This window comes from Conger conger, chromosome 1, assembly GCF_963514075.1.
Source record: "Conger conger chromosome 1, fConCon1.1, whole genome shotgun sequence".
Classification (NCBI taxonomy): Eukaryota; Metazoa; Chordata; class Actinopteri; order Anguilliformes; family Congridae; genus Conger; species Conger conger.
Genome location: NC_083760.1, coordinates 83,157,533 through 83,183,221, shown reverse-complemented (window position 1 = coordinate 83,183,221; position 25,689 = coordinate 83,157,533). Strand labels below are relative to the sequence as shown.

The window sequence follows — 25,689 nt, the reverse complement described above, 5'->3', positions numbered from 1 at the left end:
AACTTAACATAAATACAGAATAAACCTAGGAAAAGAAGAATTCCACATAGACACACCAACAAATCACCTGAAAGAGGTTAAATGTAGCTAAAGGGTGAAATATAGACTGATTTATCATGCACAGAAACAGCACAAAAAGGCAAAATGAAATGTAATCAGTTTGAAAAAAGTTTAGGAATAGTAACTAAGCGTGCTGTGGTTCTCATCAAATTTGAAATCATTCCATGTCCCGATATTTGTGGATTTAATACCTCTTAAGAGAGCATTAAATCATTGCACAATTGCATCGCAGAACATGCAATAATTAACATTTGTGTTTGACCATTAAAGCAGTTTGTTTGGGAAATCCTGTACAATCTAAGCATCATAAACATGTGGATTTAACCTTCCCTGGAATTATGTCTTCCCAATACGACCATGAACTTGTTATGGGCTATCCATCTCTCCATTTCTTTAAATGTCAGCCATTTTGGTTTTCTATCAGACTAAAACTACAGGGCCCAATATCATATTAAATCTATAACCTAAACTAATAATGTGATAACAGCTATTATAAAATGTGCCCACCTCTTAAGTTTTAATTTGTTTTCAGCAAAATAATAAATGGAATGGAACTGTAATGGAACTGTATTTCTGATTCTTATTTTTAACTTTAAAGTAAATTTTATGTATACTTGAGGGACATTGGACGGTTGTCACACAGCTAAGATACTGTGTGTGAACTAAGATGGCTGGTACTGTAGGTGTGGATTGCAGTTAAATGGCTCCATTAGAGGACTCAGGTGGATTTCAATGAATAATAAAGAAATGTGTAATTAATTTAGAATTAATTCATGGGAATATATCTTTCTTCTTTGGGGCCACCCTCTTCTCTCAGTAATACAACTCCTGGTCCCACCAGCCTGTAAAAAAAGAATGGAAGTTATTCTTAGATAATTTGAACTTAATAACTGCAGGCATAATGAAGAAGAAAGGGGAAACAGAGATGGAGAGAGAAAGAGAGCAAGATAGTGAGAGATAGAGAGAGCAAATGTATAAACCTAAGATACTCACTCCCAGGGTATCTTCTGACTCCCAGTTTCCTGATTTCATCATAGACGAAGATTAGAATTCCATAAGGCACTGGGATGAACCACCATTGCACTCTGTAAAGGACAAAAAAGTTAAGTATGTGACATTTTCTCTAAATAAAATCCCCACATTCATATTCTCATTTCAGGGGTTTGGCTGAGTGTATTCTCGAGCATCGGTAGACGACCGATATAGTCCGATAAATATCATGAGCAGCTTGGCTCTAAAAACGAGGCACAGTTTCGCTGTTTTCCTTCAACAAACAATGACACGTGAGCAAGGCCATGCAAGGGCGGAACATCTTGTGACACTTATGCGGTGCGGTTGGAAAATGGTATGGAGGATATATTTGCATATATACTAAAACGTTGTGCATACAAACTAATCAGATCAGCCTCTGAACAGCGATGTTCCCTCCTCCCTGTCCTTTGTGCTCAAAGCAGGGGACTTACCGGATGGGCATGAAGTTGAAGATGTTGGGCATTCCTGGGCAGTAGCATAGCAGGTTACCCAAGCAGAGCTGGAAGACAATGGCCGACACCAGGACCTTGTTCCTGTTCGATGAGGGTGGAGGGGTACATTCAAACAGACCCAGAGTGCATCGCAATCTCTCTCACTCTATCACACAGCCAATCATTTTACCATAATAAAAAACTCATTTTGGTTTTGCCAGCTGAGCAAGTTCAGGTAGAGTTAAAAATGAATGTTTGCGGTGCTAGTAATATGACATCATAGAATGGAATAATACAATTTTAAAAGCTGGGTGCACAGGCAAATTAAAAAGAATAATTTTTACGTTGTATTGGTCATTCTCAGAATGCCAACGGACAGCTTGACTTGACCGGCACAGCCCTGAGAAGGAGTTTGGGGCCTCTGCAGTAACATTATATGACCTGCTCTGGCATTATATAAACTGATAAAAGACAATATTTTCTATTCTATGTTTCCATATTGCTGCTTATTTGGTGATTTTATGTCATAGATAATGTGAACATTACTGCTGCTTAACTGTAGAATGAATGGCACTTGTTTGGCATAGTTTTTTCATGTATTTGCTTGTGTGAATCTAGCCTTGTATTCCCTATATTGCGGGTCTCTCTAGATCAGAGCACATTGCATTGTGATGATGCACTGAGAGTTGACAAAGATACTTGTGTAAAGGGATTTTCCTCTGACCTGAAGAAGCCCTGCTGGAACACAGACAGACGGCGAGTCTTTCTGATCAGGACGTCAGAGATCTGGCAGATCTCGATACTGACGAAGAAGACGGTGTAGCAGGTGTACTCCTGGTACAGGCGCTGGCTGAATGTCTGGGGGGTAAGAGAGACCGAAAAACTCTCAGTACATTCAAACAGAATTCCCACCCCCACAAAGATAATCAGTACAATTTTCAATGTACGCTAACAATGCATACTACAGTATGGTGGGCCCTACACACTGTATAAAACAGTGCACTCTACAGTATGTTGGGCCTTACACACTGTATAAAATTGTACACTACCAATGGACCCTACAGTGTGGTGGGCCCTGCACACTGTATAAAACAGTACACTACCAATGGACCCTTCAGTAAGGCGGGCCCCACGCACTGTATAAAACAGTGTACTCTACAGTATGGTGGGCCCTGCACACTGTATAAAATAGTGTACTCTACAGTATGGTGGGCCCTGCACACTGTATAAAACAGTGCACCCTACAGTATGGTGGGCCCTGCACACTGTATAAAACAGTGTACTCTACAGTATGGTTGGCCCTGCACACTGTATAAAACAGTGCACCCTACAGTATGGTGGGCCCTGCACACTGTATAAAACAGCGCACTCTACAGTATGGTGGGCCCTGCACACTGTATAAAACAGTGTACTCTACAGTATGGTGAGCCTTGCACACTCACCCACTCCTGCCCATAGCTGTCCTGCAGGTCCTGCAGGTGAGTGTTCTCCCAATGGGACCTGAGCCCCACACACAGAAGGGGGTACCAGCCCTCCTGGGCCATAGCTGTGAAGTAATCTGTGAAGCCTGCGAAGGACTGGATCGCACCTGGGTGTGGGGGGGTTGAGACAGCATTGTCAGGCCAGGTGCCTTTAGTGGCTGGAAAGTGGTGATCATTCTTGTATGTGATGTTATACTATGCTATGCTATGCTATGCTATGTTACATATATGCAGGCAGACTGACCGATCTGGAAGTAGGAGTACACGGCCAGGGCCTCGTTCACCAGCCTGTGTTTGCGTGGGTTCCTGGGCTTCAGGTGCATGATGTCACTTTCTGCCTTCTCATAGGCCAGAGACACAGAGGGGAACTGTGGGACAGAGACGATAACGTATGGGGGAGTGTCAAAAGGAGGTAGCTTTCTTTCACATCAGGTAGCATAGTTATCTGCATAGCAAGCACCCTTATCCACTACAACGTGCACAGCTTACATTTCACCTTAAACGTTATCTACAGATACTCCACTGGCTAAATGCAGCTTGCAGTACATTGCGCAAGGGTACAACTGCTGGTTTTGAACACTGAATGACCATGTCGGTCAGTGTTCGACCACTGCCTGAGCCAGTTCACTTTGGGAATTTGTCCTTGCCAACTTCATTCTAGACTTGCTTTCATGGGACTGGGAGATCCAAGAGTTTGTCATGGACTGTAGTGTATCAATGATTTTGCGTGATGCCCTACATAATAATCCAGAGTGATGTACAACGAAGTGCAGATCAAACACAAGTACAAGTGTGAAGAGGACCTGAGAGGACAGTACGGTTCCGAGTCCTAGTGTGACCATACAGATACAATCAGAACCCTTGAAAAATACACACACCTTGAAGAATAATCACAGTGGGTCGGATTTCAATTCAAAATGCAGTACCCTGCGTTATATTTGAACCAGAAATCTAGTCCCATATCGATTATTATCATACTCGCCAGCCATTTCCAAAACCAAAGAGTTTCTCATACTTTGTCTCCTTCATTCTGGTGATTTTTTAAGGTTGAAAACAAAATAACCACACTGAAACTGCTGCCGATTAACATCATTATGGCCCCCATGCTCCATGGATAAATAGACAAGTATTTATTCATTTATAACTCTCCATTTCTGTCAGGTTCGTCACTCAGGACAGCAGTCCTTTTCACGTGTTTCACATGTATTGTCTCCATGGTTACATGATATGCGGCCTGTAGTGTAATGGTTAAGGTACATGACTCGGACCCACAAGGTCAGTGTAGCCACAAGAAGATCTGCATGGCCGTTGGGTCCTTGAGCTAGCCCCTTAAACCAGTATTGCTCCAGGGGAGAATTGTCTCCTGCTTAGTCTAATCAACTGTATGTGAATCTGGATAAGAGCGTCTACCAAATGCCATTAATGTAATAATGAAGTGTAGCTGTACTGTAGTCTGGGTGCAAACAGTAGACTAGCCATAGGACCCACACATGCCACTGACAGTTTGTGATAACAAAAAAACCGAAAAGGACTCACAATGTCGGTGGCCAGCTCGATGAAGAGGATGGTGATGCAGCCCAGAGGAAGGGGCACACTGACGGTGATGTAAATGAGGTAGGGAGTAAGCTCTGGGATGTTCTTGGTCAGTGTGTACGCGATGGACTTCTTCAAGTTGTCAAAGATCAGACGGCCTATGAGAGAACAGGAGAGGTATTTGTAAATGCATACAGTGCCGTCTGTAAGTATTTGGACAGTGGCATGGATTTGACTTTTGAAATTTTGATTTGAAAACAATGAATATGAGGTTATAGTAGAGACTGTCAGCTTTAATTTGAAGGTATTACATCCAATTCCATATGTATTGTGTGAACCATGCAGGAATTGCAGCCATCTTTATATCACTGTATAACTGTCCAAATACTTACAGACTGCACTGTATACGATATAACATCCTCATGCATCTTTACCTTATATATAGCTACATGTTATTTGATATCGATATCTGATTAACCTCTTGATCCGAGTACAATGGACATATTTAACCCTTGTGTTGTCTTAAGGGTAAAAAATGACCCCACACTATGTTTGTCAGCAGAGAAAACCCCCTAAATTATCTTTTTTCAACTTGAAATTTGATGACAAAGTTTGTGATGAGTAAAAGGTTTCTTAATGCAAAATAGATTTATAAAATTGAAAATTCAATTAAGCTGCTTTTTTCAGGGGTTTAGTGAAGGCGGGTCATTTTTGAACCATAGGACAAGGGGAGTATATGGAATGTTACAAAAGGGTTAAATCCATCCCCTCCCTGTTTTTTTACCCAGAAGACACTTGGAACTACCATGCATTTGAGAGGGAGTCTATCTCTCCTCTCCCCTCTCTCACCCTGCTCCACGCCGGTCACGATGGAGGCGAAGTTGTCGTCCAGCAGGATCATGTCGGCGGCGTTCTTGGCAGCGTCTGAGCCTGCGATGCCCATGGCGATGCCGATGTCCGCCTTCTTCAGAGCAGGCGAGTCGTTCACGCCATCGCCCGTCACCGCCACGATGGACCCCTGAGACAGAGGGATGGAGAGTGAGAGGGAGCAGCTGGCACAGAGAGACAGACAGAGATCGCCCGTCACCCACACGATGGACCCCTGAGACAGAGGGATGGAGAGTGAGAGGGAGCAGCTGGCACAGAGAGACAGACAGAGATCGCCCGTCACCCACACGATGGACCCCTGAGACAGAGGGATGGAGAGTGAGAGGGAGCAGCTGGCACAGAGAGACAGACAGAGATCGCCCGTCACCCACACGATGGACCCCTGAGACAGAGGGATGGAGAGTGAGAGGGAGCAGCTGGCACAGAGAGACAGACAGAGATCGCCTGTCACCCACACGATGGACCCCTGAGACAGAGGGATGGAGAGTGAGAAGGAGCAGCTGGCATAGAGAGAGAGAAACAGGAGATAGAGAGAGATGGATAGAGAATGAGAGACAGACAGTGAGAGAGAGGCAGAGAGAGAGATGGACAGAGGGAATGAGAGAGACAGACAATGAGAGAGGCCGATAGAGAGAGTTATATATACACAGATGGATATGGATAGAGAATGAGACAGGGACAGGCAGAGAGATGGATAGAGAATGAGAGAGGCAGAGAGAGAGATGGATAGAGAAGGAGAGAGATTGAGAGAGCAGGCATGAGGGAGAGGGAGAGCTGGAAAAGAAGAGAGGGAGGGAGAGCAAAAAAGCAAAAGATAGAGAGAAAGGATGTGGGGCATATGGTGAGAAAGAGTAAGGTTAAAAAGGAGCGGGGGACAAGAGAAATCATGGGAAGGAGGGAGAGAGGGAAGGAGGAGGGAGAAAGAAGATACTGTATGTGGGAGTATGAAAACTAAGCAAATAATTTGAAAGGAATCCAAAGCTTGTTCACATTCCTAACATCTATCAACTGTAACAGAAACATTTCTGTTCATGTTTACATCCCTAGTATGACAATATTTCAGAAAGGTTAATGTTGGAAAATATTTACGAGATTGATTCATAAATCACACAAGTTTAAGCAATGTGCTGACTATAGCAGTATCCTTTGCTTGGGAACTCCATTCATGGACCATGAGTTTTGCATCCTAAGCGCTTTTATATGCCTGTGTGTTATGCTATCAGTTATACCATATAAACTTCATTTCCCCAAAAGTGGCATTGGATAACCATAGGTTGTATGCCATGCACATGACCTGGAATAAGGACATCTGATAAACAAATATCAATCACTTCTGCTTTTTTTCTTCTTCTTTCTTTTTCAACTTCTGCTTCTTTAAGGCCTTTAGGGCTATTCTCAGAGAACTGTATCAGTTGGTCAGTGTGATAATTTCATGTTAAATTGATGCACCAAAAGTAATTTGTTAAGATCATATTAACATTACAGTATCTGACAATTAGAGAAGAATCACACTCCTTCCTTAGAGAATACTTTGGCGCTTAGCATGCTTAGCAGACACAAAGTCAATGGCTCACCTTATGTGCATACACTGTCCTACGAATATTAGAACAGTGTTATTATAGGACGTGTTATGGACATGAACTCTGGCAATTAGTATGGGACAATTTTGTGAGATATTATTGCTGATTTTGGCATGCGTGTATAATGGCAGAATTGTATTTGTTCCATTACCTGTACTCAGTCTGTAAATCCCGATGTTGGTATACAGTGTATACAGAGAATATAGTATATAGAGTCGGTACTGACGTTGGGACAGTGTTATAATAATAATAATAATAATAATAATAATAATAATAAACTTTATTTATAAAGCACATTTAAAACAACCATGGTTGACCAAAGTGCTGTACAAAACCAGGCAATAAAATTAAAGATAAAATGAAATAAAATGAAATAAAATGAAATAAAATGAAATACATGTTGATTTCCCATTTATGTCTGACATAAAGGCCTCACTAAAAAGGTGGGTTTTTAACAAGGATTTAAAAACATCTATGTTTTGGGCAGATTTAATATGTGGCGGTAGGCTGTTCCACAACTTGGGGCCAGCTACCTCAAAGGCCCGGTCACCCCTCCTAGCTCTCCTCGACAAAGGGACATCCAAAAGTTGCTGAAGTAGATCTAAGTGATCTAGCTGGGGTATAAATATTGAGGAGTTCAGACAAGTACGTAGGTGCTAGACCATTCATTGCCTTAAAAACAAATAATAAAATTTAAAAATTTATCTTGTAACGGACAGGAAGCCAATGTAGGGATGACAGTGCTGGTGTAATATGCTCCCGTTTCTTTTTGCCAGTCAGAAGGCGGGCAGCAGCGTTCTGCACTGGTCTGCGCTCGTCTAAGCCTATATATAGAGAATTGCAGTAGTCCAGCCGAGATGTTATAAAAGCATGGACCACTCTTTCCAAATCCTTTTGAGAAAGATAGGCCTTGACCTTGGCTATTTGTCTTAACTGAAAAAAGGCAGCTTTGACAACAGCACTAATTTGCTTCTCAACCAAGGCTTTTCGCAGCAGGAACATTTTTGGGGGCCAGGGGGCCCAAAGCACCAACAATGTCCTCCAATTGAGCTGGATGTCCAAACATAATGACCTCTGTCTTATTTTCATTTAAATGCAGGAAGTTAGCATCCATCCAGTTTTTTAAGTCTTTAAGACATGCAAGTAAAGGCTGCAGTGACTTCTTGCATTGAGATTTTACAGGTAAGTAAATCTGTACATCATCAGCATAGCAATGGAAATAAAGGTTATGCTTCCTGAAAATTGACCCCAGGGGCAGCATATATAAAGAAAAGAAAATAGGACCTAGAATAGAGCCCTGGGGGACTCCACAAGTGAGTGGGGCTGTATCTGAGGAGTAATCTCACACAGAGAAACTCCTGTCCAATAGGTACGACCGAAACCACTCCAAGGCAGCCCCCTTTAATACCCAATGTTCAAGGCGAGATAAAAGAATCTCATGATTCACTGTGTCAAATGCCACTGTCAAGTCTAAGAGTACCAGGATAGCAGGCTCACCAGAGTCTATAGTTATTATCAGATCATTAAAAACTCGTAAAATGGCAGTTTCAGTACTGTGCCGAGGTTTAAAACCAGACTGAAACAAAGATGTCATTTTTATCTAAAAATGATTGTAACTGAATAAAAACTGCTTTCTCCAATACTTGAGAAAAAAAGGTGAAAAACTTGGAGATAGGCCTAAAGTTAGAGAGAACCGAGGGGTCAAGATTTTTCTTTTTGAGCAATGGTTGCACTACAGCATGTTTGAATGCAGCTGGGACACATCCTGAACTGAGACAGGTATTGATTAGCAATTATACGCTAGCACCAACTGAATCAAAAACTTCTTTGAGAAGACGAGAGGGGATGCTGTCTGAGGGGCAATATGTGGGCCGCAGATGCTTAATTATATCTGAGAGCGAAGGGAGGGATATAGGCTCAAACTGGTCAAAAATGGCAGAGCACAGAGATAGAGCAGGGTCAATGGTAACACTCAATGTGTTATGGAGTCAGTGCTGATGTTGAGACCGTGTTATGGATGTGAGTCAGTGCTGGTGTTGAGACCGTGTTATGGATGTGAGTCAGTGCTGGTGTTGAGACCGTGTTATGGATGTGAGTCAGTGCTGGTGTTGAGACCGTGTTATGGATGTGAGTCAGTGCTGGTGTTGAGACCGTGTTATGGATGTGAGTCACTGCTGGTGTTGTTCTGGACACGAGCGAGCAGTGGTTCGGGGGGTGAGTGCAGATAGGCCAGGCTCACCAGACGCTGACAGCTCTCCACGATGATGAGCTTCTGCTGGGGCGAGGTTCGGGCGAACACCATCTCCGGGTGGTTGAGGAGGCGCTCGTCCAGCTCCTCGCTGGTCATTTCTTTCAGCTGCCCCCCGTTGATCACACAGGCCTTCGCCTCCCTGCCGGGGTTTGGGGGGGAAAGATGTCACTGTCAGAAAACCAACTGGGCAATTCCATGGTAACTGACTTGACAACTGCTGGATATTTGGGTGGTAAAGCCAAATACAGGCACATAATACGGACTGATAAGAGTTACTGACACCTGAGGGTTATACAAGCATATGTCAGTCTCTTATGTATTTGTATTGGGCTTTACCACGCAAATATCCAGCAGTTGTAACATCAAGTTACCGTGGAACTGCCCAACTGGTCTACAGTGTAAAATGAAGGGTGCTCAGCCAACAGTGGGGTCCAGTTGTGGGAATGTCACAAAGACACTTTAACAGAGTAACAGAAGGTGTCTTAGGGTATTTGCCCTAAGCACCCAGATAGTAACCCTTAAACAGTGTCATAAAGCCTCCTACCATCCCCATGAAAGGCTCCCAACAGCGCCCCTATTCCTGCTGCTGAGGCTGCCTGAGGCCTGGACGCTTACCTCTTGTTGACCTGCTCCACTGGGATGCGTAGCCGGTTGGCGATGTCCTCCACCGTCTCGCTTCCCTCCGAGATGATGCCCACGTTTGCCGCAATAGCCTTCGCCGTGATCGGGTGGTCTCCTGTCACCATGACAACCTAAAGGCGTTCGGTTGAGAGTTCAAGTGCAACTGTTTTCAATCCGACGGCAAGAGAGGATTTCCTCTGAACTGTGTGATGATTACGATGAAAAATTCTGAACTATGAATTATGGGGACACGCACCCCCACACACACCCTGAAGCCAGCCCCCCCACACACACCCTGATCCCAGCCCCCCACCCCACACACACCCTGATCCCAGCCCCCCATACACACCTTGATCCCAGCCCCCCACACACACCCTGATCCCAACCCCCCACACACACCCTGATCCCAGCCCCCCACACACACCCTGATCCCAGCCCCCCACACACATCCTGATCCCAGCCCCCCACCCCACACACACCCTGATCCCAACCCCCCACCCCACACACACCCTGATCTGAGCCCCCCACCCCAACCCTGATCCCAACCCCCCACCCCACACACACCCTGATCCCAACCCCCCACCCCACACACCCTGATCCCATCCCCCCACACACACCCTGATCTGAGCCCCCCACACACACCCTGATCCCAACCCCCCACCCCACACACCCTGATCCCATCCCCCCACACACACCCTGATCCCTGCTGTGCGGCACTTCATGACGGCGTCGGGCACGGTGGCCCTTGGCGGGTCGATCATGGAGATGAGCCCGGCGAAGCACAGCCCAGACGTGGGGAAGTTCATCTCGTCGGTGTCGAAGCGGAAGTTCCGCGGGTACTCCTTCTCGTTCAGGTAGATGTGGCAGAAACCTGGGTGTGTGGGGAAATGTCATCGGATCGGATACTAATGACACGTCCTCTCCTTCCCTGCTGAAGAAAACTGCTCAAGCTAGGTTTTGAAACAGCTGGTAGCTGTTTGACCAGTTCAGGCCAGCTCCACACACAACATGGTTTGACCAGCTGAAGCTATGACCAGCTGGTAGGTGGTAATTTAAAGCCGGTGATCGCTGGATTTTACAATAGGGTTCAGTTATGACATTACCTACCATTACAATCACTGTGCTTCTCTGTCTATATTTATTTACTATGTTACACTTACTGCTGGACTTCAGCAGATGCTCCTATCCAGACCGGCATGTCAGGACTAAGCCCAAAGCACACAACACGTCATTGTGCAACAGTAAAAATAATTTTACTCCATTGTTTTATGAGGGAACATAAACAGCATATGACTGTCCTCATGTTGTGCCCTGACTAGACCGGGTCGTCTATATCATGAACAGCTAGTGTTCAGAGACGGTACAATGTGCACATTCAGAAGCAGTTAACTGTGTTAAGTAGCAGGTCAGTTGTTTCCATCATATACAAATAAATGAATTAATAAGTAAATAAGTAAATTACTGAATTTCTCTAAGTTGCATTCTCTCTCAGGCTGGGCTTTGATGACACCCCGTGTTCTCGTTCTCTCGACCCGCCATGGGCTAGGGGCACTCGTCCGTTTCAAAGCCCTCTGTGCAGCCACACCCTCCCCATGGCTCCATCCGCCCTTACATTGCGCCACGTCCAGTTGATTAGACTAAGCAGGGGCCTATCTGGGGTTAGGGGCCTTGCCCACAGCTGCATGGATCCTATTGTGGTTACACTGGGGTTTCAACCACCAGCCTCCTAGGTCCCAGTCGATAAACTCAGCCAGGAGGTGCGCCTTACCAAGCACCCTCTCTCCCAGGCCCCCCAGGTCCATGTAGGCCGTCTGGAAGGCCTCACTCCACTGCTCGTCCAGTGGCAGCTCCTGGCCCTTGATCAGGATGGTGGAGCACCTCTCCAGGATCCTCTCTGGCGCCCCCTTCATCACCAGCAGGTAGCGCAGGTCCAGAGGGTCCTCCAGCTCGTGCACTGACAGCTGCCCACCACCAGGGGAAGAGAGGGAGAGCATCAGCAGCAAATTTCCAACTTTTTTTCTCCAAAGTAAACCGACGCCTTTCTGGAGACCTTTTTTTCTTGGAACAGAAATACACACACAACACACACACGACTGAAATGAATGGCACTACCGGATCATGCAGGGGAATATTCAAGAGAAGACTGACAGTATTGAGATGTTCCAGCAGGGGGAGACAGCGAGCACTTCACCTGGAACTTGTTGGTGGAGTTGAAGGGGATCTCGCAGACCTTTTTGAAGCGCCCTCTGTAGTCACTGATGTTTCCGATGCTCAGCTCTGTGAATTTGAGCAGCGCTGTCTCTGAGGCATCCCCCACCACTATTCTCTGTTGCACACGACGGGGGGAAGGCCGGAAAAAACTGCAATGAAGTCACCGTCCTCCCTACGCCAAAGCCCCTCCTCACAGTGTATTTACATACATTTCAAATATATCGTGAAAATATCTATCAATTATTCAAATTTTGCCACTTGTTTGCCACATGTTTATACCATGCATTTACATATATTTAAGAATGTTTCTGTTTATATACAGTGTAATATATACATGTATTAAAAAATATATTCATATACATGTTTTTAATTACAATTATACATACAGTGTATTACACATTTTGAATTTCCCACTAAATATATATATATATATTTACACATAGGTTGGCACACAAAAATGAGCTGCCATTTATTTGTGAAGCTCAAAATGGAGGTTGAATGCGGATGAATGCAGGCATGCGTCTGCGGTTGCGCCTGTGTGTCCATGCTTCACCTCACCCCAGTCCTCACCCTCACCCTCACCCCGCTCCTCACCTCCCCCTCACCCCACTCCTCACCCTGCTCCTCACCTCACCCCACTCCTCACCCTCACCCCGCTCCTCACCCTCACCCTCACCCCACTCCTCACCCTCACCCTGCTCCTCACCCTCACCCCACTCCTCACCCTCACCCCACTCCTCACCCCACCCTGCTCCTCACCCCACCCCGCTCCTCTGCCTCACCCCGCTGCCTCACCTTGGGGATGGGCACCGTGTCCTGGCCCGGTTTGAAGATGGCTCTGTTGCACAGCCCCGCCACACGCCCCAGCGCTCGCCAAGTGTCTGAAGATTGGTCGAAACTCTGTCCTGCATGAGAACAAGTGAAAACACATTCATTCAGGCTCTGTAAAATTAAGCACAACTCAGAACAGAAGGGGAGTGATTAGGAGGTGAATTAGGTCTAGGGCCACCATAGAGTGTCCCTCAGAGCACCGTGAATTCTGGGACAGCACCGTGCCGGCTCACCGGACTGGTCCTCCGTGGTGTCGGCCGCGTGGATCATGTTGTCGAACCACAGGTGGGCCACGGTCATGCGGTTCTGGGTTAGGGTGCCTGTCTTGTCGGAGCAGATGGTGGAGGTGGAGCCCAGCGTCTCCACGGCCTCCAAGTTCTTCACCACGCAGTTCTTCCTGGCCAGACGCTTGGCCGTCAGAGACAGACACACCTGCGGGAGAGAGAGGGAGATGGTTACAGGTGTACAGGTGGACAGGGAGATGGTTACAGGTGTACAGGTGGAGTGGGAGATGGTTAAAGGTGGAGAGGGATATGGTTTAAGGTGTACAGGTGGTGAGGGAGATGGTTACAGGTGTACAGGTGGAGAGGGAGACGGTTAGAGGTGGAGAGGGAGATGGTTAGAGGTGTACAGGTGGAGAGGGAGATGGTTAAAGGTGGAGAGGGATATGGTTAGAGGTGTACAGGTGGTGAGGGATATGGTTAAAGGTGTACAGGTGGTGAGGGAGATGGTTACAGGTGTACAGGTGGTGAGGGAGATGGTTACAGGTGTAAGTACATTGCAAGAAAGTCTTAACAAGTGCTTTAGTCTCAATGAGATTTAAAATCTTATTATTTTATTCTCAAGTAGAAAATATTTTTTTTATTTTTAATACAACTAGTTGCACTTCATTGACAGTATTTTGGTCTTTTAGCAAAAAAACTAAATAAATACTAGAAATAAGACTTTAAGTCTAAATATAAGACTAAAATACTTGCTGAATGAGATTGACTTATTGACTTATTTTCAATCTCAGCAAGGTCTTTGCAGTGCATACAGGCATGGACGACCCCAAAAATACCAGGAAATGTATTTTGTTACAAAATGAAGAATACCTATCCATGAACTACTCTCACTCTGGTGCAGGAGCAGGCTTTGCGGGAGGCAAACAATAAGCCATACAAAAAGGAGGGGAATAACCTGTATTACATATCAAATGCACACATGCATTGCAAGTATATACAGCGCATGTATTTACCCACCCATGACAATTGGTAAAATATAGTATATTCATAGTATTTGTATTGATAACAATAGTATGTTTTGTCAGGACAGGCACTAAATATTATGGATCTAAATAAGATGGACATAGGACATACCGACGGTATTTATTAGTAACGGCAGTCCCAATATTGCTAAGGATGTGTAAATCAGGTAAGATTTGTTTTATCTGCCAATGAAAAAAAAAAGGTTTTTGAAATGAATGGAAATAAACATTTTTAGCAGGGTCATATTTTACTGAGGACCTTTGGGACTCTGACTGTTACTCCCATCTGCCACAAGAGGGTGCTAGTCGCCCCGTAGCCCATGTGATTTTTTTGTTTCGCTTCCAGATTATTGAGAGCCATTGTATGGAGCCTATTTAAGAAGCCCTTGTTAGCTACTTCTGTCTTTCTATTTTTCACCTGGACCATATTGCTCTGGCCATGATTCCAGTTCCACTTCCTTGTAGATTTTCATTTCAACCTGAATTTCGCACAAGGGATTCTATTAATGAGCACCTCAATAAGATTATAAATAAGGTGTGCTTCGTTAGGGTTGCAGTGAAAATCTACAGGAAGGTAAAAAGGCCTAAAATCTTTGCACCACAAGTAGTTTTGCTAATCACAAACTGACAGGATGGTTAAGGTTAGGATTAGGGATATAGTTAGCATTAATGTTAGGATTATGGTTATGGTTATCATTAGGGTTAGAGTTAGCATTAAGGTTAGCATTAGGGTGAGAGTTAGCATTAAGGTTAGCATTAGGGTTAGAGTTAGCATTAAGGTTAGCATTAGGGTGAGAGATAGCATTAAGGTTAGCATTAGTGTTAGGGTTAGCATTAAGGTTAGCATTAGGGTTAGAGTTAGCATTAAGGTTTGCATTAGTGTTAGGGTTAGCATTAAGGTTAGCATTAGGGTGAGCGATAGCATCAAGGTTAGCATTAGTGTTAGAGTTAGCATTAAGGTTAGCACTAGGGTTAGGGTTAACCATAATCGCAAACTCACTGTGACGGTTGCCAGCAACCCCTCGGGTACATAGGCCACCACGATGGCCATGAAGAAGATCATGGCCTCCAGGAAGGCGTAGCCAATGAACATGGCCACCACGAAGAAGGTGAAGCCGAAGAAGATGGCCAGCCCGGCGATGATGTCCACAAAGTGCTCGATCTCGATGGCGATGGGGGTCTTCTCGTTGCCCACCCCGGAGGCCAGGCTGGCGATGCGGCCGATGATGGTGCGGTCGCCGGTGTTGATGATGATGCCTGTGGCCACTCCTGGAGGAGCCGGGGGTGCAGAGTTACTTCACTGCAGAAACAGTGTGTGTGTGTGTGTGTGTGTGTGCATGTGTATGTGTGCGTGTTTATATGTGTGTGCATGCAAAATTACATGTGCATGTGTGTGTATGTATGTTTGTATGTATCAGTTAAGCAACTCCAGGAAATATGTTCCTGACACAAATCATTTAATTATTACAACTTTTAGATATTGCAAGATTGATATATTGTATGTATGTATATCCAGTGTGTAGAGGACAGTGGGGGAGACAGACCCTCCAGGCAGGTGGTGGAGAAGAAGGCGATGTTTCGGGTCTCCAGTGGGTTCTCGTGGGTGTACTCAGGAGTCCTGCTCTGCGGCTCTGACTCCCCTGTCAGGGAGGAGTTATCAACCTGAGAACACACAACGAGGGAGCAGCAGGTAAGGGCCCTACAGTCCCAGTGAGGCAGGAGATAAGGGCCCTACAGCCCCAGTGAAGCAGGAGATAAGGGCCCTACAGTCCCAGTGAGGCAGAAGATAAGGGCCCTACAGCCCCAGTGAGGCAGGAGATAAGGGCCCTACAGTCCCAGTGAGGCAGGAGATGAGGGCCCTACAGTCCCAGTGAGGCAGGAGATAAGGGCCCTACAGTCCCAGTGAGGCAGGAGATAAGGGCCCTACAGTCCCAGTGAAGGATGCCATCAAGTGCCCTACCACAGCACTAATAACAGAGGGATATTAAGTAATGTTGGAGAGAGCATTAAAATTCCCTACATCCAAAATGGAAGGGGATGTAAAGTGCCCACTGCACTGACAGAGGTGGGCTTTAAGTACCCTACAGCCACAGTGCAGTAGACAAGGACGCTTACAGTCCCCCCAGACTGAACAGTACAGTAATGAAATGAATGTTAAGCGAAGTAATTCAGGCTGAATGTTCTCAGAACAGCAGTTGCTCCCTCAAGCCTGGGTTTCGATATGGCAGCCGGCACTTCATTACGACATCATGGCTATGCTTGTCTGTTCTGTTATCTGATTGGCTGGCGACCAACCTTGCAGCCATGGGAGGTGATGATGCGGATGTCGGCCGGCACTCTGTCTCCGCCCTTGATCTCCACCAGGTCGCCCACCACCAGCATGTTGGCGTGGATCTGGTTCTTCACGCCATCTCTGATCACCAGGGCTTGCTGGGAGAGGAAACGGGAGAAGTGTGTGTGTGTTTGTGTGTGTGTGGTGTATGTACGTGTGCATGTGTGTTTATGTGTGTGTGTGCGTGTGTGTGTGTGTGTGGGGTGTGTGTGTACATTTGTGTGTCGGTGTATGTGCGTGTGTGTGTGTGTGTGTGGTGTGTGTACATTTGAGTGTGTATGTGTGCGTGTGTGTGCATAGTGTGTGTGTGTGTGTGTGGTGTGTGTACGTGTGCATGTGCGTGTGCATGTGTGGGTGTGTGTGTGAGGTGTGTGTGTGTGCATGTACGTGTGTGGCGTGTGTGGGTGTGCGTGTGTGTGTGTGTGTGTGGTGTGTGTGTACATGTACATATGTGTATGTTTGCGTGTGTATGCATAGTGTGTGTGTGTGTGCGTGTGTGGGGGGGGGGGGGGTGTGTTAGAATAACTACAGTCTGAGATAAGGAGAGGATATCTGTAACACTGTTGATACCAGATCATTTTTTCCATTTAAATGTTTTTTTTTATTTGAGCCCTATTTTCTTCCAGCTTGCAGAATAAATTGCGCAACACCCTCTCTGGATTCGTGAGAGCGGAGCGCGGAGGACCATGGGCTGTCCTCAGAGATATTTTGTCAGCTGTTGCTTCTTTTTATCCCACATTCCGTAAGCTCTGGCGCACGTGGTGTGGAAAGAGTTTGAGCTTTCCTGTATCGCTTGTGCAGCCTGTGTTGTCCTGGCACATTGACTGCCGCATGATAAGACCATGACTGAAGTCCCTTCCTCCCTCCCTGGGTCACAGCAGAGCTGGCTGTTTCTGCAGATCTTCTGTTGGGCAGCCTGTAGCCTAGTGGCTAGGGTGCATGACTCTGACCAGAAAGGTTGGTGTTTCAAGCCCCAGTGTAGCCACAATAAGATCCGTTTCTCCTAATTACCAGCTCGATGGCATTTCTAGGTCAGGGGTGTCAAACCCCAGTCCTGGAGGATCGCAGCGTCTGCTGGTTTTCAGTGTGTTTCGGCATGAGTGATTAAGTCATCGATTGGCTAAAGAGTCCACATGCTGACTGAAAGGAAACTACAAAGGCCTGCAGACACTGTGGCCCTCCAGACCTGGAGTTTGACAGCCCAGCAAGCCGAAGCTGTTGAATGAGGTGTGCTTTGTTAGGATTGGAATGGAAACCGTCAGATAGACCTCCAGGAATAGGCCCGGGCAGCCCTACCCTATACACTGCTTTCTGAGTCAATACCAAACCAAGACCATACCATGCCATTCACATCTTTACCTGTGGTACAAGATTTTTGAAGCTGGCAATAATGTTGGTGCTTTTAAACTCCTGGTAGTAACCGAAGCAACCTGTCACCACCACCACAGCGATGAGGGTGATAGCCAGGTACAACTGGAGAGGGAGAGTGAGAGAGAGGGAGAAAGAGGGAGAGAGATAGGGAGAGAGAGGGAGAGAGAGACAGAAAGGGAGAGAGAGAGGGAGAGAGATGGAGAGAGGGAGAGGGAGAAAGCGAGAGAGAGAGAGGGAGAGAGCAAATTAGGTACAAAAATCTTCAACAGCTTGGACGTCATAATTCAATGATATTTCAAGGATACCAGTTTTATCCAGCCATACGCAGAAGTCAACAGAATAATTAGACATCTTGCTTTCCCTTGGACACATCTGCCTTCCCCTTTCTTTTCCCCTCCCCCCTCTAAAATAGTTGCCAAAAATGTGGTTCTGATATAATCTTCTTCCTGTACTCAGTAAAATGTTCAGTGTTCATTTAACTTTGACATGGTGCATGTGAGTCAAAGAGGGATCACATCTACTCAGCCGAGGCAAATTTTACATGGAGGACTTGGCAGTGTACGTGTATGTGTGCTGTATGTACTTACATACATTGGCTTTGCGCCCCTCTTGCTCCCCCTTGTGGCCACAACACACATAACATAAAGATCTTGAAATAATCCTATATATCTAATCTAATCTAATCTAATCTAATCTAATCTAATCTAATCTCATATATCTAATCTATCTAATCTAATCTAATCTAATGTAATATAATATCATATAATCTTTCTAATCTATCTAATCTATCTATGGATCTATCTTCCTCTCCCCCCTCTCTTGCCCTCTCCTCACGTTGTCTTCGCTGGCGAGGTCGCCCTTGGCGAACTGGATGCCGAAGGCGATGAAGCAGATGACGGCCGCCACCCACATCAGGCACTGCAGCCCCCCCGCCAGCTGCCGGGCGAACTTGACGTACTCGGGGGTCCCCTTGGGCGGTTTCAGCTCGTTGGGGCCGTCCCGTTCCAGGACCTGCTGGGCCATGGTGCTGGTCAGGCCCTGGGGGAGAGGCGGAACACGAACGGGATGGATCGATGGACCGGACGAGAGGAAAATAAGGATGTCAGCAGGAGGAAGGGGGAGGGGGGCGTAGCGGGAAATGAGATAAGGGTACATCCTGTGCTCGGCTGCCTGGATGTGGAAAATCTACTCGGTCATGTTACGGAGGCAGATGCCTCATTTATTTTTCATGTTCGTATGCGCTTATGTTATTACGAGGCGGTGCTGGAGGCTAACAGAGGAGAAATGTCACATACAAGGCGAGAAATTTGATGTGAAACCATGCGGAATGAATTTAATTACGGCGCGGTGAGCTTCACAGGAGAGAACAGAACACTAAATCCGGAGCCTCTCTCGTCCTCACAACCACGCTATGCAAGCAAACAGACATGAAGACCAAGCAACGAGCGTGTTACCTTGGAGACGTTGGTTGTGTATTTCATCTCGAGCTCTTCCAGTGTGATCTCATGGTCATCCTGAGAGGATAGAGTCACATAGACGCAGTTTTTCAGCTGAATTAAATTAACTGCCATGAAGGATCAATATTCCTTTTTTAACAGACTTGGGTAAACATTCATAACATAAATGGTTTAACTATTTAGAAGCTGGTGGAAATAAGAAAAACCCATAGCTAACAGGACAGCGGGTTAAAGTTTTAATCTATGTGATCACTCCAAGAGCACTTGGAACCGTACTTCCCTTTAGGGTTTTCACTTGTCTCTGGCTATTATTTGCACTTTATTGCACGTCTCTGTGGATAAGAGCGTCTGCCAAATGACTGTAATGTAATGTAATCTAATGTAATGTAATGAAAGGGTAGTATTTCAAATAATCTAAACAATTAATTATTTTGTGTTAAAAAGTGGTTATGTCTAATTTGTGTTTTTAAAACGCTTTTATTCTGATTTGCGACTCACAATGTCCATCTCCCGTTTCATGCCTTCCAGTCTCTCCTTCTTCTTCATCTTCTTCTTCTTCTTGATCTGGACGTCCATCTCCCCGCCCGCCTTGTCCATCTCCACAAACATGTCGTACGAGTTCTGCAGAGAAAGGGAGAGAAAGAGGGTGACCGCACAGACAGGAGGATGAGGGACAGAGGAACAGAGGAACAGAAGGAGGGAGAGATAAAGAAGGAGAGAGATGGAGTGAAAGGATGTGAGATGTAAGGAAAGGAAGGTAAAAAGAGGAGATACAGAGAGGGAAGGAGAGAAGTTTTGGGAATTGAGAGCGAGAGTGAGACGATGAATAAGATGAGAGAAAGCCCAAATAAAATCTGATACTTAACCTCACTTAGGCACCACTGTTTTCAAAAAATGGGTCATAAGAAAAAGTGCTTATTGACCCATTAACTAAATAACTATTGCCATATGAATCCTAATGTCATGGTAACTGGAATGGATCACCTCCATGTTTCCATCCATTATTGAACCAGGCAAAAAGTAATACGGGAAGATAGCCAATGAGAATCTTCTTCTCATTTAATAAATCAAATAAATACAAAGTCTAAGATGTCAGCCACTGACTCTTTAGCTGTGTACACATTTAGATATTTCCTACCAAGGCTGTCAATAGCCAGGAACACAACTGAGTTAAAAAGAGAAGTTAAAGTAACCGGACGCTCACCTGCTTGCTCATGGTGGCAGCCCTGTAGGAACAGTCTCCACCCAAATCAATAGTAGTCCAAACCCCGGAGCCCTTCTTTCCCGAAATCTTGAAAACGGGCTATATTCCCACCCCGACCGCAACCCACAGAACTCCAGAGAATGGGAGTGGTCAGCTTGAAAAGGCTTATATACGCCCACCCCCCCCCCTCCAGTGCCCACCGAAAGCAGGCATCACCTTTAGCCGTGCCTCCAATGTCACCCAAGTCCTCCTACCTCTATCAAACGCTACCTCTGTGCGTGGGTAAAACAAGGTCTTATCAGAACGAGCATAAAGGAACTTGTGTGTGAGTGCGTTTACACGTGCGCCAGCGTGCGGCTACGATTTTACTTTTTTTTCTTCTTGTCATTGCCTTACTTTCTGCGGAAACCAGATGCGGCCCACTGCTACTCCAAGGTCATTCCTGAAAAAAATCCAGATGTAAATGGTTGGCGTTTATATAGCGCCTTCATCCAAAGCGCTGTACAATTCATGCTTCTCATTCACCCATTCATGCACACACTCACGGCGATTGGCTGCCATGCAAGGCACCAACCGGCTTGTCAGGAGCAATCGGGGGTTAGGTGTCTTGCTCAGGGACACTTCGACGCACCCAGGGTGGGATCGAACCAGCAACCCTCCGACTGCTACACGACCGCTCTTAGCGCCTGAGCCAATGAGATGACTGCTCTTACTGCCTGAGCCAATGAGACGACTGCTCTTACTGCCTGAGCCAATGAGACGACTGCTCTTAGCGCCTGAGCCGATGTCGCTCTTCGATATCCATGCCTGTCACCACCCCCATGGCTTCACAGAGAGGGCGTTCAGTGTGTATATTTCACAAGGCTTAGACCCCACTCCTGAGACCCTTAGCTCTGCGGGAGGTGTGTTGAGCAGGACTATTTCAGCCATTCCTCCCACCACCCTCATATGTCTTTTTCTTATTTACAGTTTTTTACGAGAAACATCATACACGCAAATAAATGCAATGCAATACAAACCATCACAAAACATCATCATCACTGTAAAGAAAACACATGGAGTGCACACAAAACAAAACAAAAACTGTAGAATTTATGTAATTTAATAATATTATGAAATACATTTAAAAAATGATAAAAGAGTGCCTCCTTAATACATGAGCATGACAATTGGAAGTTTCAGATATGTATGTCACACTGACATCAGGGAATGTAAGATTTTGTACATGGAAAAGGGGCCTGTTCCTGAGGTAGCTGGATATCTGTACAGAGTAAAGCCCAGCTGTTTTTACTACAGTCCATGTTCCAGATTTACTTGTTGCAGTTATCCAGCTAATTCAATAATTCGACTTTGTGGAACAGGCCCCTGGTCTTGTCAACTTTATTTTGGGACCCATGTATTGTGTAGATAGCTTTGTTGAGTTTTAAGAGATGCATCTGCTCCTTGACCTATTGGATAAAAAAAAAAAAGTTTGAGCACCTTCCAATCGAAAAGGATCAGACAGCAAAGTAATGTTTTTTTTTGTTGATGTCAGCCAATCGACTCAATCAATTGTCGGTTGAAGTTGATCAGGTAAAGGAACCTGACATACTGGGGCCAGCTGTCTCATGCACACACATACAAGGAAAATGACATGAGGGGATACAATCTATGATGAATACAGCAAATATCCTCTTTTAAAGGTCACATCATTTATCACACCGAGATGAACACATTTTATCAATGAGACTGCGCAATCCCCTTGTTGTATTGTAAAACAGTACAGAGTTTAGCACCTGACTAAGAGGTCTAGGGGCGGCCTGTAGCGTAGTGGTTAAGGTAAATGACTGGGACAGGCAAGGTCAGTGGTTCTAATCCCGGTCGGTGTAGCCACAATAAAATTTGCACAGCTGTTGGGCCCTTGAGCAAGGCCCTTAACCCTGCATTGCTCCAGGGGAGGATTGTCTCCTGCTTAGTCTAGTCAACTGTACGTCGCTCTGGATAAGAGCGTCTGCCAAATGCCAATAATGTAAGGTAATGCAACACGTGGACTCCCGCTCTCCACCAACCGCAATGTGCGGTGTGCCGTTTCCCACTGCACTTAAGTCATACTGCGTATACGTTCGTGCCTAATTATGTATACGGTTCCTGCATTCAGCTCCGTGCTCCGAGCTTATATAAACAATGCAATAATCTGATATTATTGCATTCCTCCTCACAGTACTGTCAGTCGCTGGGAAGGCGGGGTTCATTGGCGCACTGAGCTCTGGTAAGGAGAACGGCCGAATCCCTTTCGTTCAGCGGCAGCCGCTGGTCCCGGGCCAGGTGTGTGCACCGCAGGCCTGTGAAAACAAAGTCGAAGGCAAAGGACAGCAAACAAAGAGCCTGATAGCTCCCGGGGATAATGAAGTGCTTGGAACGAGAGGTTTAAAATGGCCACTTGAAAGGAAAGCCTGAAGTGGGCTTATCGGCCTCGGTGAGGTCGAACGCTGCTCAGCTCATTAGCGTCGGGGGGGGGCAGCTGATAGCCGCCGGCGTCTGACGACACACAGGCGTCAGCTTCCCTTCTAGGGAGATTTGTGGCGTGTCCTCGCAGATTTAAATGGTAATAAGATAATCTTGCAATGTGTCAAAGTGTGTTTGTTAGATTTATGAACAGCAGGGACCTGTGGCCAGGGCACCTGGATGCCTGCTCCTTTTGCCCAAAGTACTCAATGTGGCCCTTTGATTTCACTAAAAAGGATATGTTTGTGTCCCTACTGTATACTGAACTCAATTGTCATTCGTTCATTTTGGTTAAATACATTCTCCACAATAACTGGATGTTGGAGGAAAAAAAAAAAGGTTTATATGTTGGTGTGCCCATTTCTCACTTTGAGCACCTGCTCCTCAAAAGGTCACAAAGTGAATATCTGTAAAACCTGGACCCTCCCCCTCCCCAAATCTAGAACATGAACTGAAAGAGCTGTGCCAGGTTTTACTCAGCACAGTTATCCCGCTAACTTGGCAATCCTGCTCTGTGAAACGCGCCCCCCCCATTGGTGAAAAGGCTGCATGCGAGTTAATATGGTGATATTCTAGTTGTTTGACAAGCTGTGTTTACACTATCAGGCCAGGCCTCACTGTACCATGGCATTAGCATGCCACGCCAGCAGCCCTGTGACAACAGCTTCCCTCTGAGCCACTTCTTGCTTTCCTGCAGTCAGTGCGCAACCAGAACTCATTCACAACCAAACTTCACACCTTTCCGGATCTATTGTCCTGCACATACAGTCTATGGGCCGAAGCTACTTGGCTAACATTAACATTAGCATTGTAGCAGATTGAAGCAGACTATGGGGCGACATGGCTTAGGTAGTAAGAGCACTTGTCTGGCAGTTGGAGGGTTGCCGGTTCGATCCCCCGCCCGGGCTGTGTCGAAGTGTCCCTGAGCAAGACACCTAACCCTTAAATGCTCCTGACGAGCTGGTCGGCGCCTTGCATGACGGCCAATCGCCGTTGGTGTGTGACTGTGTGTATGAATGGGTGAATTAGAAGCATTAATTGTACAGCGCTTTGGATAAAGGCGCTATATAAATTCCAACCATTTACCATTTACCATTTACTTCCCCAGCTTTCTCCACTTGGACTTGGATTTAGCCATGATGCAGAAGACCTGTTTGAGAAGACCAGAGGAATAATGGGTTAAACCACACCAACAACCAAACTGCAACAGCTCATTTCTGCAGAGTGGGCCTTCCAACTGGCCTGCATTGCATTGTGGGAGAGAGAGACCCCCCCCCCCCCCCTCCAAGCAGGGGCTGTGTCCACTTCGGTGCCACAGCAGTGATATCAAAGCAGAAATATCCAGAGCTGTTGGTAGCACCATGGAGATGGAAACAACGAGCCAGGATTCTGGCTGTGCCAGCCAATTGGCATCTTTAAATTGTAGCATGTGACAGCACCAGAAAAGAACAGGCCAAGCGGGAGGTGACCTAGAGAGACAGAGATGGAAGCTCACACATTGGCCTGGTAAAGCACCACATATCATACACGTCGCCAGGATTGGCTGCGTCACTGCTAACTCCAATTTAGGTTGATCGGCAGTCTGCTTCAGTGCCCCGTTCACTTGGAATATTTAACAATAACGGTTGACTAATTGCCATAGCTGAAACAATGCCAGAACCAGATAGTGTATGTATTCTATGTCTTATCTGTTTACTCGGCAGTGCTGCAAATGAGTGGTCTCTCCTGCAGTTCAACTCTGGGATTAAAAATCTAAATGAAATGAAAATGTAAATATGTAAAATAAAAAATAAAATAAAAACCACAGCTTGATGAATTTCATGGTGGGCAGAGAGGCCTCCTTTGTGGGGGGCCCCTCTCCTCGGGCTCCCTGCCCCCGCACGCATACCTTCTGAGCGTGGAGGGAGGCTCCCAGCAACGGGAGACATGTTTTCTCCCGGGGGAAGCTTTGTCCATTGCCAGTTTACAGGACTTTTGAAAAGGAAGAGGATGAATGTTTCGAGAGTCCAGCGCTTCAAGTTCTCCCCGTTCCCAAGGTGAGCTCGTCCGCTGCGCTAGCGATGTGTCCTTGCACCAAAGTCGCAGCGGGTAGGTATATAAACACGACCTTATCTGCTAAAACAATAAAAGCTGCGAGTGGGAATGAGTTTGTGATTACTGGGCGAGGAGAGGGTGGGGAGATGTGACCTTAGCTGAGAGAAAGTTGCAGGCACACAGATGCTGCTGTGTGTAAATTCTTAACATTGTACTATTATTAACTAGAATTAATAACAACAACAACAACAACAACAACAATATACATTACAAATTGCAGGCATAACATCAAGTGTATGATATTACATTTGATTTTTATAATGTTAAATGCATTTCAGTAAAACAAAAAACAAAAATAATAATCTCCCAAATTGCATAGAAGTATATCGTATGTACAGTGGATAGAAAATGAATACACCCCCTTCAATATTTTTATGTCTTGTGTCACGGAATGTAAATTTAATGGATTAAAATGGGACTTGTTTTTCCCTGACTCAAAGAACACAACATACCATATGAATGCAGTGAAATTATTTTAATAGTGCATTTAATGGACAAAAATGTCCTAATTTTTTAAGTATACACCCCCCTGAGTGAATACTTGGTGGAAGCGCCTTTGGCAGCAATTACAGCTACCAGTCT

At 45.8% G+C, this 25,689-nt stretch overlaps 1 protein-coding gene across 1 annotated transcript; it reads right to left on the bottom strand.

The window, feature by feature from the left end:
• On the bottom strand, nucleotides 1–19,952 carry LOC133127017 (potassium-transporting ATPase alpha chain 1). The gene is made up of 22 exons (XM_061239610.1): nucleotides 19,824–19,952; nucleotides 19,323–19,382; nucleotides 18,703–18,906; nucleotides 17,857–17,970; nucleotides 16,461–16,595; nucleotides 15,710–15,827; nucleotides 15,166–15,434; nucleotides 13,153–13,351; nucleotides 12,884–12,993; nucleotides 12,069–12,203; nucleotides 11,646–11,838; nucleotides 10,573–10,748; nucleotides 9,872–10,008; nucleotides 9,245–9,395; nucleotides 5,387–5,555; nucleotides 4,541–4,695; nucleotides 3,249–3,372; nucleotides 2,966–3,111; nucleotides 2,248–2,381; nucleotides 1,524–1,625; nucleotides 1,054–1,145; nucleotides 1–902 (listed from the first exon to the last, which is right to left on the bottom strand). Exons 1-22 carry the CDS (start codon nucleotides 19,932–19,934, stop codon nucleotides 874–876), a joined length of 3,063 nt encoding a protein of 1,020 aa, XP_061095594.1. The 5' UTR covers nucleotides 19,935–19,952; the 3' UTR covers nucleotides 1–873.
• Nucleotides 19,953–25,689: the final 5,737 nt, after the last annotated feature.